Here is a 13697-nt window from a genome sequence, read left to right on the forward strand (position 1 = left end):
TGGGTAAGTACACATCCAGGTTCACCATTGGAACGATACTAACACAAGGGCAATGCTTCATTGCCCCTCTTCAGGACCTAAGAAAATGTCTCTAAGCGAGTTCTACGCCGATGAAAGTCTAGGGGGATCCTGGGCCGACGATGACATAGATATCAATTCGATCGCCGTATCACTCCACAAACCAGAGCCGTCCAATTATTTCAATCGCAGCGACCAAGGCTCCTTCGGTCGTGGCAATGGGCACGGTTCATATTCGTCGAGCATGGGTGGATATCATATGTTCAATGGCCGTGGAGGGAGAAACGATGCGATGCTCCGCAACTTGAAACCTCCCTTTATTGCAAAGCTCACTAATCTTCCCGAAAGAGCTACCGGTAAGCTTGTATCGGACTTGTTCGGATCCAGATTTACTCCTTTTGAAAAATGCAAGGTGCTGAAGGACCCCCACCCACCTGCTCCACGATTTAATATCTCTTCATCTGGCAACGTGGAACGCAAATGTGCGTATGTCCAGCTACCTAGCGTACGCGAATTACAGAAAGTGCTAAAGTGGAACGACGTGTTCATTGACAGACTGAGAATCAATGTGGATGTGGCTGATTTCCAGGATTTTGCGGACGTGCAAAAATACAACAAAGAGATTGGCTACGACGACGAGGAAGAGGAGAAAAGACAGGCACACACTGAAAAGGCCCCAATCGAAAAACGCAAGATAGCTACACGGCCAGTGAATGGCCAAGAAGCGGCTCCTATTGGGTCACCGTCTCCTGTCTCGTCAGCAGGACAATCAAAGCCCAAGCCTAATCCTTTCGGAAATGCAAAACCTGTGGACACAGCCAGCAAGCTTCTGGCACTGGAGAATCAAGAGAAGACACTGGCTTCGGCCAAACCAGTCTCACAGCCAAAATCAAATCCATTTGGTGCTGCCAAGCCCGTTGACGTTCTTTCCAAGCAGCTAGAAATTGAGAAGAAATTACAGGATCTAGCCATCAACAGCACAACGTTCAAGACGATAGCCGGTGCTGAGAAGGACCAAGAAAAAGAAAGATCGTCGTCTCCTAAGAAGAGGCACCAGCCGCGGTCACAAGAAAGTGGGAATAGGATAGCGACCGGTAAGGGCTCCAGGCCGGACAGCAGAGCTCGTGAGAAGAAACAGTCACGAAAGGAAGAGAGAAAAGAACGGGGTTCAAAGGAAGTTACTAATGCTGAGAGAGAGGACAAGGAAGGTGGAGAGTCACCTTCGACACAGAAGGAGCAGGAGTCTGGAGATGACGAGACTGTACCAGCGGAAGACCAGAAGCATAGCGGAAGTGGATCACAGATTCCCACTGAGGACGAAAAAGCGGATAAAACCGAAAACGAAGATCTTGTCAAAAGCAGACCAAGGTCCAGAAAAGGGTCCAAGTCTAAGGACGCTAAAAAGAATCAAAACGAAGCCAAGTCTGTGGAAACCACGGTCGAGCAGAGAGAATCTTCAAAAGACAGCTCAGAGGGCAGTTCTTCCGAGTCAAAAGAGAAATCCAGCACACTTCGCGAAAGAAGGCCAAAAGAAGCTTCCCATAGGAATTCCCATAACACGCGGTACGTGCGCGATGGCGAGCCGCCTATCCGTGGTAGAGGCAGAAGCAGAGGCCGTGGTGGCCGTGCCGTGACTTTCCGGCCAAAGGAGGGAACTACGCCAGCAGAGAACTGGGAAAGAGGCGACAAGCTTAAAGAGCAGAGCAAGGATCAAAACGCCACGGAAAAGCCTCTGAATCAAAATGAAAATGAAACCAGTAAGTCTCTCGAGGATGGCTCGCAACCAGAAGCCGAGAAAACATCCAGACCAGTTCGCAGAGGACGTTTTGGCGGACGAGGACGTGGACGCTTTGCAACGCACCAGTACACCAGTCTAAAATATGTCAAACCGGGACTTGCACGCAACGGGGAGCCGTTGAAGCAGGATGAGAAGGAGACTTAGTGCTCTTTGTACGGTATATAAAAAAACGCAAACTGCCGCAATGATCGGTATCGAGTGTTTTACAATGTAAAATCTGCGCATTGCACTCAACAACTAGACATTTGAAATGCCTGTCAACCGCCAGCACGGCGCTCCCATCCGGGAAATAATTTCCCCGGTGATTTCTGATGGCCGTGCCCAGCGCTTTCGCGCCCTGGAATCTCTCAAGAGAATTTTTTTCAGCGGCGGGGTGTATCACCGAATTTCCCACTCGCGAAATTTGCCTTGCGGCCGTTTGAAAGCGAGTACGCGCAGATTGCGACGGTGTGCGTTTCCACTACGCCAAGGGCGCAATGTAGGGATTTTTTTTTGCACTCTGGGTACAGGAGGCATTATTTTTGCGAAGCCAAATGAGAGACCAGCTTCTCTAGCTGAGGCACAGACTTCATCACTGCACTGTTTGTCAAGGTATCCGACACTTTCCGGGTACATGATTCGTACTTTTCTGTAGCAGCCAGACGCAGCGAAGCCGATGGTAGCAAGCTGAATAGGGTTTTGGTGTAAGTTTTCCGCTGCCCGAAAACATACAATCCATGTGTTGCCAACTGTATGGCGCCTATAGAGATGGATGGTTTCGTCCATATGTCTGTGGAGGTGGTTCTGACCAAGGAAATAAGTAGATACCTGTACTTTCCGCCATTTTTCTCTGTTGCTACCAGGACGTTAGCAGATGCGTTGATTCCCAATTTGGCGGTCTTTATGGCAATTATTTCATTGACCAGGGCCTTCTGCTCGGGGTAAGCCGTCAATATGGCCATTTCCTTTTCCGGGTATCCCAGCAGAGCCATATATATGAACAACAGCGCGCAGTATTCCGCTTCCTCTAGATTTTGGAAGCCGTTGCCAGCTGGCGACTCGGTGGTATTCACGGTTACGAATTGACATGCGTCCTTGATTCCAGGATTGGCAATCTCCAAAGAAGTTTCTAAGGCTGTTCCAGGCGCAAATTGAGCAAGCTCAGGGCGAATATTGTGCAGGACCGTGAGATAGTTGGCAGATGGTAGCAGGGTGAGAAGGGACTGGGTTCTGGAGACCAGTGGATTTCCAGCAACCGTGAGTGACTTCAATGAAACTGTGTTTGTTGCCAATATAGTGCAGAACTCGTAAGCACTGAATAATGAGGCATCGAGAATAAAAAGCTGGTCGTATTTCAGCCGTGTGTTTTCTTTGATTTCGTCAAATGTTAAAAAAGTTAGATTTTGTCCAAAATAGCGAGCATTTGGGTAGTGCCTTATTTTATGAGCGAGTTCCAGTTGGTGGAAGAGATTTAGGATTGAGTTGTAGTGCTCAAGAGGTTTTTCAACCTCACCAAAGGGATAATCCGTTGCAGGACTCTGAGAAAAATTCATCCACCTGGGCTCCAGCACGTTTTTGTAAAACGCATACGCCGACTGAAAATCATAAACGTCTTCCGGATCGGTATCCAATGAGGCCGCAAGCTTCTTCACATTCGCCAGTGCTTCATCATACTCAACATAATGGCCCACAGAGACGTCTAGCGCATCAAAGCTCTTTTTGCTTCTTGCTACCACGAGCACCCTGCCATTGGAAGATTTTATCAGCTTACTCACCTTCACTGATTTTCCTGAACAGGTGGGTCCGGCGATAATGGTAATGTTAGACTCTTTTCGTTTCTTGCTCTGCTCGGATTCATGTTTAGAAAAGAGTTGATCCATCCAAGCTGGAAACTGGACTTTGAGATTGCGAACCTCGCGACCAGCCCTAATGGCATATTTGACGCTGGCAAGGTCCGCTCTGTATTGCGCGTCCACAATAACTGAAAGCCTAGAAAATCCACCCTTGCGCATTTCCTCCTTTTCCACTTTGAAAGGAATAATTTTACCACTGTAGAACACACCGTCCGTAGCCCAATCCTTAGATCCCTGCTGTTCTTTGGTGTTCAGTATAGCATCGCATCTCACATTGTCGTTTAGAAGTCCCCCAAGAACTTCCTGCACAGTGATTTTCTCGACCGGAACACAGTACTTGCTGCTCTTCCCCTGCTTCACCCGTGCAAGAATTCCATCAACGGTCTGTTGCAGCTCGCGTTCTGTCTGAGCTTCGTGTTGCCGCTGGGCGCGCTCCAAAAACTCCTCAGCAGACGAGAAGCCAATGTCTGCAACGCTTCTCGCCGGTTCCAGCTGCGCAACCTCCAGCCAGACTGAAAACTCTTTATTTGACGATCGAAGCTCAAACTCATCGTAGAGTCTTTCCACTGTTTTTTTTGCAACAACGCTGACAAACGTTTCAAAGCTACGTCTGAGCTCCAACAGCTCGCGGTACATGTAGATCTCAGAGCTCAGACAGAGACGTTTGAATGCGCTATCGCTAACATCTGCATCTTTGTAGATATACGAGAAAAGCAGCTCGAAGTAAACGTCTGATTGGAATTGAGCCAGGAATCCCGCTTGTCTCAAATACCGTCTGCCGGATGGGTGATTGGTGATGCGCACCACGAAATTGACGTCGTCCAGAGCCAAAGTTTGCTTTTGACTGATTATTTCCACCACGCTCTCCAAATACTGGAATATTGGTCCAGACTGGCCGTAATCGTAAATAACACAGAGCAGAGCACTGAGTCTTTCAAGACTGACATCGATAGCTTTTTGCACGAGTAGCGGCACCTTTTTCTCTAAGACATTGTCGACCAGCTCTCCTTCAGCTAGAACAAGTCTGCACAATAGCACTGTATGATCAGCAGAGCTTTTTGGTCCGAACTGATCAACAATCCAGGACAGCTCTCCATTGACCAGCAACAATGCAAGCTCGTTTGGCTCGCAGGCAGAAAGCTCACGTAGCTTTTCGGTCTCTGCTTTGGCTCGCTTCATGGTGATTTGGTAAAGTGGTGTCTGGGTTTCTAAATTTTTCAAATAAAAATTTTTATACATCATGAACAGAGGAAGAGGAGGATTCAGAGGCGGTCGTGGAGGCAGATCCGGGCCGCCCGTGCCGCAAGGCCCACCAGACAAGGTTTTCGAGATGGGCGAGTTTGTTCATGCGTGCGAGGGCGACATTGTTTGCAAGAGCATCAACGAGAAAATCCCATATTTCAACGCTCCAATATTTCTTGAGAATAAGACCCAGGTCGGCAAGGTGGACGAGATCCTTGGACCTCTGAACGAGGTATTCTTTACCGTGAAACCGAGCGAGGGTGTCCAGGCCACCTCTTTCAAAGAAGGAGACAAATTCTACATCGCTGGTGACAAATTGCTACCTCTAGAGAGATTCCTGCCGAAACCTAAGGCGGTTGGTCCAAAACCACCAAGGAAGAAGAGTTCCCGTGGAGGTGCGTTCGCTGGCCGCGGAGGCGCTCGCGGAGGCTCTTTCAGAGGAGGCAGAGGCGGCGCAAGGGGTTCCTCCAGAGGAGGCTTCTCTAGAGGCGGAAGCCGTGGAGGAAGGGGATCGTTCAGAGGCAGAGGTAGAGGATTTTGAGTGAAGCTACGTAATATATCGCCAAACGTAATCTGGAGCATTGTACGTTATTTGATCCAAGGGTAAAAAATTATATTAGGTGAAGTCTTCGTCCAGTTGTTCAGGGGCCTCCACAACGCTGGTCTTTATCTTGTTGAGCACTCTAATTTTAAAGGCGTCGAGTCTGGAAAATTTGTCGAATTCTTTGGCGCTATTTGCAATGTCGTCGGGGCTTCCGTTGCGCACGGCCTCCACCAACTTGGAAGCAAATTCGTACTCTCTGGTGCTTTCGAATGTAGGATCCCATTGGGTGAATCTCTGGAGAAGAGCGTTTCCGCTTGCGTAGTCGTTGTTGTCTGCAAGTCTGCACAAAATTGCTTTCAGGAAGTATTCTTTCAAAGACCATTTGGCCAGGTTGTTATTCAAAGACTCTTTAGCCACTCTTTCATAAACCACTGCTGCTTTGGCATACTCCTGGACAGTGTTGTCGCAGTAAAGATCAGCAGCCTTGAGGGCAAACTTGTTGCCCAAGGCTGAGGCCGAATCTCCCTTATACCATTCGCTGGCGTCTTCATAGCTCTGGATTGCCTTTGGAATGTCGTTCAGTTCGTTTTCATAGAGTTCACCCAGATCAGCTTTAAAGTTGGCACTACGTCTGAATTGACCCTTGCGCACGAACATTTCGATCGCCTGCTCAAGACATCTTGCCGCTTCAATGGGAACCTCGGTCTTGTAACATTTGAAAGCCTCGACCAGCGTGTTGGCAGCCTCGTCTGGCGATTCGGCCAGCTTCTGGCTCTCAGCAGCCTTCTCGAAGGTCTGACCAGCTTGCGTGTTTCTCTTTTGTAACTTGTAAAGGTTTGCAGCTTGAACATACAGATCGCCAGCCTCTTCGTATCTGGATTGCTGAGACGATCCAAAGAAAGAGGCGAGCCCTCCCACCTTCTTGCACTTCTTTTCGGCCTGGATGTTAGATCAGAATGTGCGGTATAAATACTTACCTCCGCTATCAATTGTTCTGGACTAGACATTTAGATGTTAATAACAGAAACAATTTAACAAATTACGATTTTATATTTATGCGTATCCAGGGCACTTAAACGGATTCCATACTAAGTTGGAGCTGTCATGGCATTTGTCGGGAACGTTAATACTTCGGTAAATTTGCTACGGCCACTACTTACAGTTTGAGGTGTCCGGTTCGATCCTCGCGGTCGGCATTCCACTGCTACGAGAAATCTGGCTCGTGGATGCCAGCAATGAACAGTGTTTCCACTGAAGGGTAGAAATACAGCACAGTTCACTGTCCGTGGGGAGGCGAACGGGGTCGCATCTTGCTGGTTTCCGCAAGGATGGGGTAGTCGCCGTGGTGAATTAGTTGATTGTGACTGACAACTTCTTTTTTTGGTACAAACTCCAGATATTCCTACTGTAGCCAACCCTTCTTGGTGATGTCTACTATCCTTGCCATCTTCATTCATGGAGTTCAGAATTCCTATTAATTACACTCTCTCAATGACAATTGCACTGGCTCCTCCACCACCGTTGCAAATACCAGCAGCACCGTACTTGCCGTTTTCTTGCTCAAGGACAGAGCACAGGGTGGTGACAACTCTGGCACCGGAACATCCCAGTGGATGGCCAATAGCAACAGCACCACCGTAGACGTTGACCTTGGCTGGGTCCAAATTCAGAAGCATGGTGTTTGCAAGACCAACAACAGAGAAGGCTTCATTGAACTCAAAGAAGTCGATATCGTCCATCTTCAACCCAGCGTGCTTGACAGCCTTAGGAACGGCCAGCGCTGGGGCAGTTGTGAAGTCCACTGGAGCATGAGCAGCATCGCCCCATCCCACGATTCTGGCAATTGGCTTGACACCGAGCTCTGCAACCTTCTTGGCACTCATCAGGACAACGGCTGCTCCACCGTCGTTGATTGGCGATGCATTAGGAGCAGTGACAGTGCCGTCCTGCTTGAACACGGTTCTGGCAGATCTCAATTTGGCCTCATTCAGCTTCCCTGTCTCCTCGTCAATCTCTACAACGGTGTCAGGCTTGCCTCTGGTGCCCTTGATGGTGATAGGTGCAATCTCAGACTTGAACTTGCCCTCGGCATGGGCCTTTTGAGCCTTTTTGTACGAGGCAATGGCAAACTCGTCCTGCTCCTCTCTGGAGATGTTGTGGTCCGAGGCACACTTTTCTGCGGCCACACCCATAGCTTTTCCATCGTACGCGTCGTTTAGGCCGTCGCGTGAAATGCCGTCCACAATGGTGCCGTCTCCAAATCTCAGGCCGCCACGAGCACCTGGGAGATAGTATGGAGTGTTGGACATCGACTCAGCGCCACCAGCAACGACAATGTCGCCGCTACCTGTCAGAATGTGTTGGGCACCAAAAATAATAGCCTTCATACCAGAGGCACAGACCTTATTGATGGTGGTGGCTGGAGTGTCCTCGCCGAGGCCAGCCTTTAAAGCGACCTGTCTGGCAGGTGCCTGGCCCACATTGGCTTGCAAAACGTTACCAAAGAAGATCTCCTCCACATCGGTCGGCTTGATCTGAGGCACTTTTTCAACGGCGGCCTTGACAGCGTGGGCTCCCAGGTCCACATAGGACAAGGACGACAGGGCACCCTGGAAAGAGCCAATTGGCGTACGGGCAGCGGCAACTATGTAAACGTATTCTTTGGACATATTAGTTAGTGGGAAACAAAATTGAGTTAGAAAAATGTACCCATCACAAGCTAAACGAGAACGAGCACAGCCTGAAAAAAAAAATTAAAATTAATTTACTATTATTACGTAGTCCAGATCTAACCCTGGATCTCGATATTGGTCACAGAAAAGCGTTCGTTCTGTTCTTTTTGGTATTTTTCCAACTGATCCAGGGTCCAGACGCTGACACCCTGTTCCTGATCCTTCTGCTCTATTGGCTGAGCCAGCGTTCGCAGGAACTTCTTGGCACTGGCTATAGCCATATCTGTAGAGAGATTTATGTCTGCATCAGAAAGTGCCTGGGCTATCCATTTTGGAAGCTGCGACTTCTTTTTCGCGAATCGTCTGTCAGCCAGCACCATTACACCGTAGTCGTCTTTTCCTCGAAGAACCCGTCCAAGACATTGCGCGGCATGCCGCATCGCGTCGAAAGACAGGAAGTCGTTCTCCCTGATTTGGTAGTGGTCTCTGAGAAACTCCAGTCTGGCTTTCAGAATTCTGCTCTCCGTGTACTGGAACGGAATCCCGATCATGAGCACTGTGCGGCCATAATGATGGTCAAAATCGATTCCTTCAGACACTTTGCCACGAGCGACAGAAAGAAGCACCGCGCCTCTCCCGTTGGAACAGGCCTTTCTATACGTTTCGAGCGCCAGCGACGTTTCCTGTGCATCGGGCGTCTCCACCAGAATGAGCTTGTACTTCCAGACTTCGTCCAGAATTCCCATGGTCTGCCATTGCGAGATAATGCTTTCCATGTATAGATACGACGGGAAGAAGACCACCATTCCGTCCGGAGTGATTTTGGAAAACTCGATCAGCAATGTTCCATAGTTCCGCACCACGCTGGGATCGTTTCTGATTTCAAACCGCGACGAGATGGCCACTTGATCTGAGCCTTTGGTGACGACCATCGGCAGGAACGATCTTCTGTCCAGAGTCATGGTGTACGACTCCTGGACAACAGTCTCGAAGTTCAGCATTCTTGGATACATATCCAGCGGAGAGATGGTACCGGAGGTGATGATGACGGAGGAAAAGCGCTCGAAAATCGGCTTCATCGCAATGGACGCGTCAAGACACGCAAACCGTAAAATCGGGTTCGGAACAGTGGCATTTTCTGTCTCGTACGGCTCGAGAATCAGCACAAACCCGGTGTCGTAGGTGGAAACGAGAGTTCCAAACGTAGCAATGTCCTTCAAGGCCATGAATTCCTCGATCTCGACGACTTCAAGCGTCCTGACAAGCAACGACAGCCGCTCGGAACAGAACCTCAATGGTTTGCGGTCAATGAACGTCAGCTGCTTCAAGTGCTGCAAAAACGACACAGGGGTCTCGCTGATCACATGCAGAACCTTCATCCGTGTCTTGAGATACTCGATGAACCGTTTGAGGAAGGATATAAAATGCTCAGCACGACGGATACTTCCAGGAACGGCCTCGGTCAAAACGTCGTCCGGCAGAACAGGGTTCACCATAAACGCATCCTCGTCTGCGTGGTATATTTCCGACTCCCGGAGCCCTTCGACGAGCTTCTCGTACTCGTCCTGGAGCCGTTTGCTGTCGGTTTTCTTCACCTCCTCAACTTTTCTTGCCAAAGCATTGGCACCCTTGCTTGCGCGGCGCAGAACGTCTTCTGTCAGATCCAGCGAAAGAGACTCGATACACACGTTGTCGATGTTGTGCGCCTCGTCGAAGATGATGATGCTGTCTCGCGAAAGCTCCCTGGAAACTCGCTCTGCGATTTTTGGGTCCAATAAATAGTGGTACGAATAAATAATGATGTTACAAAATGGCATCATCCGTCTGATGGTGAAGTACGGACACGTTCCCTCCATTTTGCAGTATTTCATAAGTTGCTCAAACGAATACACTCCCGGCGGAACAAGGTTGGCAGGGTCTTTTTCGTATAGTTTTTCGTGGAATGAGCAAAGCTGGTCTGTGCTCGCCTGGCCTTGCTCTATGCGTGCTTTTAGCTGTCCGTTGGTCATTCGCCGACACATCTCATCCACAACCACGCCCTTTCGCTCTCTGGAAGCCACAGGGTGCAGGCACAGATTCTTACGACTGGTCAGTCCCAGTCCTCTGAAATCTTCGACATAGCCTAGTTCCTTTGATCTGTATTCCATCAGCTTGTGCAGCTCGATCAGCGCCTTTTCGATTTCCGACATGGTACGCGAGCAATACACAATTTTGCGGTGTTCGGGGTAGTGCATTTGGTACGCCACAGTCAGCGAGAGCAGAGAAATGGTCTTGCCGGTACCAGAGGGCATTTCCAGAATGCAGTTGCCTCCAACGTCCAGGGTGCGCTTTATGTCGCACATGTACGCATACTGTTCGGGATAGATCTTGGGATAGGGGAAGAGAACAGGAAGGTCGTCGATAAAGAACCTGGAGTTAGCTGCGGCGCAGTGTGTACTTACTTCATGGAGTATAGGTTATTTATTTTAGTCAGATTTGAAAATTAGAAAAATATCTGATTTTTTGATTATTAGGTAATCGAGATACACCTATCTACTTATCGCCCAAGAAGGCAGTAGTCAGTCTCGGTCGAAATGGCGGGGGAGAGAGACGATTCATTGGTGGGGTCACTGGGGAGGTGTTTGTGGTCTTTTGAAGGCTCAAATAATGACGATCTCTCATTCTTTCTGTACTGCAATCTGGCTCAGGCAAGGCGGCTCGGCAAAAGGCCAGACCAGTCTGCTCAGCAATGGTTTCGACTATTCAGCAACGGTGTGGCCAGCACTGGTGCTTTGGTGAGGAAACCAGTGCACTAAATTTCGCTCCAACCAGTGAGCATCAGAAAAATAATTACATTTAATATTTATGTTTGATCCCAGGGTGCATGTGAGATACTTTCTGCGGTGCCTGGGAATTTTGCCAGCAACCTACGAGGGCGAAGACTCCAACAAGCTCGCGCTGATCTACTTTTGCGTGTGCGGGCTGGATCTGCTTGGTGCGCTCGACCAGCTGCGCGGAAAGACTGAGACCGTCGACTGGGTGTACAGACACTGGGTTGAGGTCGACGACTATGGCGGATTCCGCGGGTCGGACATATACAGGGACACCGGGCCGTACGACGTACCGAATCTCGCGGCGACCGGGTTTGCGTTGCAAATTCTGGTGACGCTAGGCGACGACCTTTCTCGGGTCGACACAAACAAGGTTCGCCGGTTTGTGGAGCGGTGCCAGCGGCCCAACGGCTCGTTCAGCCCGGTGGTGGGTTTCGGCGAGGAAGACCTGCGCTACTGCATGCTGGCCATGACGATCAGCCGGCTGCTGGACGGCACGGCGGTGGACAGCGGCCGCCTTTTGCAGTACGTGCGGTCGACGCTCGCTTTTGACGGCGGGCTGTCGATGAGCGCAGGCGGCGAGTCACACGCGGGACTGACCTACTGCGGGCTGGCTGCGCTCAAATTGGCGGGCAAACTGGATCTGTGCGAGTGGCAGGCGACGCTGGATTTTCTGGTGCATCGGCAAATCCACTACTGCGACTTCAATAAGCGCGAGCTGGAGAACGAGTACGCGGATGAGGACGACAACGGCGCGTTCAACGGCCGCGTCAACAAGTACGGCGACACGTGCTACGCGTTCTGGTGTCTCGCGGCGCTGGAGCTGCTGGACAAAGCCGACCTGGCGGACGGTGAGGCCGTAAAGCGTTTCTTGCTGGAGCAGACGCTGTCGCCGACAATGGGCGGGTTTTGCAAAACGAACGCGCCGGACGAGCTGCCAGACCCGCTGCACTCGTTTCTGGGCATCGCAGCGCTTGGGATCATAGGCACTCCCGGCATTGCTCCAGTGGACGTGACCGTGGTGTTACGAAAAGATAGAATGGTCTAGAATATATGCACGTTAGCGGATGGGCTCGAACTTGATGATCTCCTCGTAGATGGCCCACGCAATCGCCGCGCTGAAGGCTTTCCTGCCGATCCGGAGCGAGATACCGTCAAACAGACGCGTCCAGTGGCTGGCTACCAGAACGCGGCAGGTCTGCCAGAACGTCGGGCACGTGTGCGGGCTGAGCTGCATGTTGGTCTTGATCGTGTCGAACGGCGACGTGAGCGCGGTGGCCATGCACGCCGCCACGAGAGCAGAACACGAGTTGATGGCCGTCGACCTCGAGGTGGTGTAGAGGTGTGTCGGAGAGGCATCTGTGTCGGAGATGAGCAGCGGTGCCCAGCCCTTGCATTTTTGGTAGAATAACACGTACAGCCCGGCGTAGGGGCAGTCACGCAGGCACGTGGCACCGTAGCCACGGAAAAAGCCCGCCAGGCCCTCGTTTTTCAGGATCTGTTTCGTGGCGTCGGACAGAGAAGCGTACTGGTACAGACTGGACTCGAAGCGTACTTTTAGGATGGTGATGGGCATTGTGAGCAGGCCGACAAGGCCGCGGGTGACTGCGCCGGCGGCCAGGTCGAGCGACGACGAGAGTTTGGGCAATTTCGACGACGAGGGCAGGGTGTCTGTCTGGGGCTGCAGTTTGACGAGGCTGGTGCGCACGGCGTTCAGGGAGGTGAGGTAGAGGGCGGAGCCGATGGACGTTCGCAGCGCGCTGGGCAGCGTGCCGCGCCAGAGCTCGAGCGGCGAGCGGATCTGGGCAACGACGTTTCTGAAGGACGTTTTGTCCTGCTGGATCCGCGTTTTCAGCAGGTCCAGCGGCTGCAAGCACACGGCCGACGTGAGGCCGCCCGTGAACCCGGCAATGAGGTGTGTGTAATTGGAGGGGGATCTTTCCATCAGACGATGGAAAATAAATAGTATTTAAATAATTGCGGGCTGGAAAAATATTTAACGTCGATACCAAATACACTGTCTGGGGTCAGAAGTCCCCGCCAAAGTCTCCGCCACCAAAATCGCCGTAGCCACCGCCGTTGTCGTAGATCACCGTGTCGGGGGTCATCATCTCGCCCAACAGCAGGCCTCCGAGCGCACCTGCTCCCAGGCCTCCGAGCATGCCCATGCTGCCCAGCCCGCCAAACCGGCTTCTGGACGACTGGTTGTAGTTAGCGGGGTACTGCTGGGGGTACGGGGCGGGCTGTGCGTAAGGAGCGGGTTGACCGTAGGGAGCGGGCTGCGCGTATGGCTGTGGATACTGCGGATACTGTTGAGGGGCGCCAACGTGTGCGGTCTGGGGCTTTGCGGTGGACGGCAGGTTGATCCGGGACCCGCTGCCGGCGCTCTGTGCGGCTGGCTTGTCGACCACTTCTGAGTATGGAGGAGGGGCCTCCTCGCGGGGCTCGCCGAAACTCGTGCCCTTGGGGGCGTCCCATTGCGATTTGCCTGTTGATTCGTCGACATAGAACCATTCTGGTGTTAGACGCGAGTGGGCGGCTACTTACCATTGTACGTGTCGTCCCAAACGGCGACCCAGCCTTTGGGGACGACTGGCTTGTTGTTTTTGTTGCCCATGGTGAAACGGTGGAAGAAGCCAGAATTTATAAATTGGAGATTATATAAGCGCGGCGCAAGGACGTGACATAGTGTCACGAAAGAGTGGCAGTGATTTATAGACAGGTTTTATCGTTTAGAGTAAAGAGTATCAAACACATAGTATTGTAGGTATCTATATCATA

General features: G+C 51.2%; 9 protein-coding genes across 9 annotated transcripts; 3 read left to right on the top strand and 6 right to left on the bottom strand.

Annotated features, from left to right (window-relative positions):
• Positions 1-85: 85 nt before the first annotated feature.
• KL928_005265 (uncharacterized protein) lies at positions 86-1960 on the top strand (the record flags this gene model as incomplete). The annotated part of the gene is made up of 1 exon (XM_043206055.1): positions 86-1960. One exon carries the CDS (start codon positions 86-88, stop codon positions 1958-1960), a length of 1875 nt encoding a protein of 624 aa, XP_043057505.1.
• A 371-nt stretch (positions 1961-2331) lies between these two features.
• On the bottom strand, positions 2332-4827 carry KL928_005266 (uncharacterized protein; the record flags this gene model as incomplete). The annotated part of the gene is made up of 1 exon (XM_043206056.1): positions 2332-4827. The coding sequence occupies one exon, from the start codon at positions 4825-4827 to the stop codon at positions 2332-2334; it is 2496 nt and encodes an 831-aa protein (XP_043057506.1).
• A 61-nt stretch (positions 4828-4888) lies between these two features.
• Positions 4889-5431, top strand: KL928_005267 (uncharacterized protein; the record flags this gene model as incomplete). Its single annotated transcript, XM_043206057.1, has 1 exon — positions 4889-5431. One exon carries the CDS (start codon positions 4889-4891, stop codon positions 5429-5431), a length of 543 nt encoding a protein of 180 aa, XP_043057507.1.
• Positions 5432-5506: 75 nt separating this feature from the next.
• KL928_005268 (uncharacterized protein) lies at positions 5507-6891 on the bottom strand (the record flags this gene model as incomplete). Its single annotated transcript, XM_043206058.1, has 2 exons — positions 5507-6373; positions 6841-6891. The coding sequence occupies 2 exons, from the start codon at positions 6889-6891 to the stop codon at positions 5507-5509; spliced, it is 918 nt and encodes a 305-aa protein (XP_043057508.1).
• Positions 6892-6912: 21 nt separating this feature from the next.
• KL928_005269 (uncharacterized protein) lies at positions 6913-8103 on the bottom strand (the record flags this gene model as incomplete). The annotated part of the gene is made up of 1 exon (XM_043206059.1): positions 6913-8103. One exon carries the CDS (start codon positions 8101-8103, stop codon positions 6913-6915), a length of 1191 nt encoding a protein of 396 aa, XP_043057509.1.
• A 119-nt stretch (positions 8104-8222) lies between these two features.
• KL928_005270 (uncharacterized protein) lies at positions 8223-10397 on the bottom strand (the record flags this gene model as incomplete). The annotated part of the gene is made up of 1 exon (XM_043206061.1): positions 8223-10397. The coding sequence occupies one exon, from the start codon at positions 10395-10397 to the stop codon at positions 8223-8225; it is 2175 nt and encodes a 724-aa protein (XP_043057510.1).
• Positions 10398-10950: 553 nt separating this feature from the next.
• KL928_005271 (uncharacterized protein) lies at positions 10951-11964 on the top strand (the record flags this gene model as incomplete). Its single annotated transcript, XM_043206062.1, has 1 exon — positions 10951-11964. One exon carries the CDS (start codon positions 10951-10953, stop codon positions 11962-11964), a length of 1014 nt encoding a protein of 337 aa, XP_043057511.1.
• A 12-nt stretch (positions 11965-11976) lies between these two features.
• KL928_005272 (uncharacterized protein) lies at positions 11977-12861 on the bottom strand (the record flags this gene model as incomplete). The annotated part of the gene is made up of 1 exon (XM_043206063.1): positions 11977-12861. One exon carries the CDS (start codon positions 12859-12861, stop codon positions 11977-11979), a length of 885 nt encoding a protein of 294 aa, XP_043057512.1.
• An 82-nt stretch (positions 12862-12943) lies between these two features.
• KL928_005273 (uncharacterized protein) lies at positions 12944-13533 on the bottom strand (the record flags this gene model as incomplete). Its single annotated transcript, XM_043206064.1, has 2 exons — positions 12944-13351; positions 13486-13533. The coding sequence occupies 2 exons, from the start codon at positions 13531-13533 to the stop codon at positions 12944-12946; spliced, it is 456 nt and encodes a 151-aa protein (XP_043057513.1).
• Between the last annotated feature and the right edge of the window lie 164 nt (positions 13534-13697).

This window comes from Ogataea angusta (genome assembly GCF_019207475.1).
Source record: "Ogataea angusta isolate 61-244 chromosome Unknown 61-244_NODE_13_length_294202_cov_90.480228, whole genome shotgun sequence".
Taxonomy (NCBI): Eukaryota; Fungi; Ascomycota; class Pichiomycetes; order Pichiales; family Pichiaceae; genus Ogataea; species Ogataea angusta.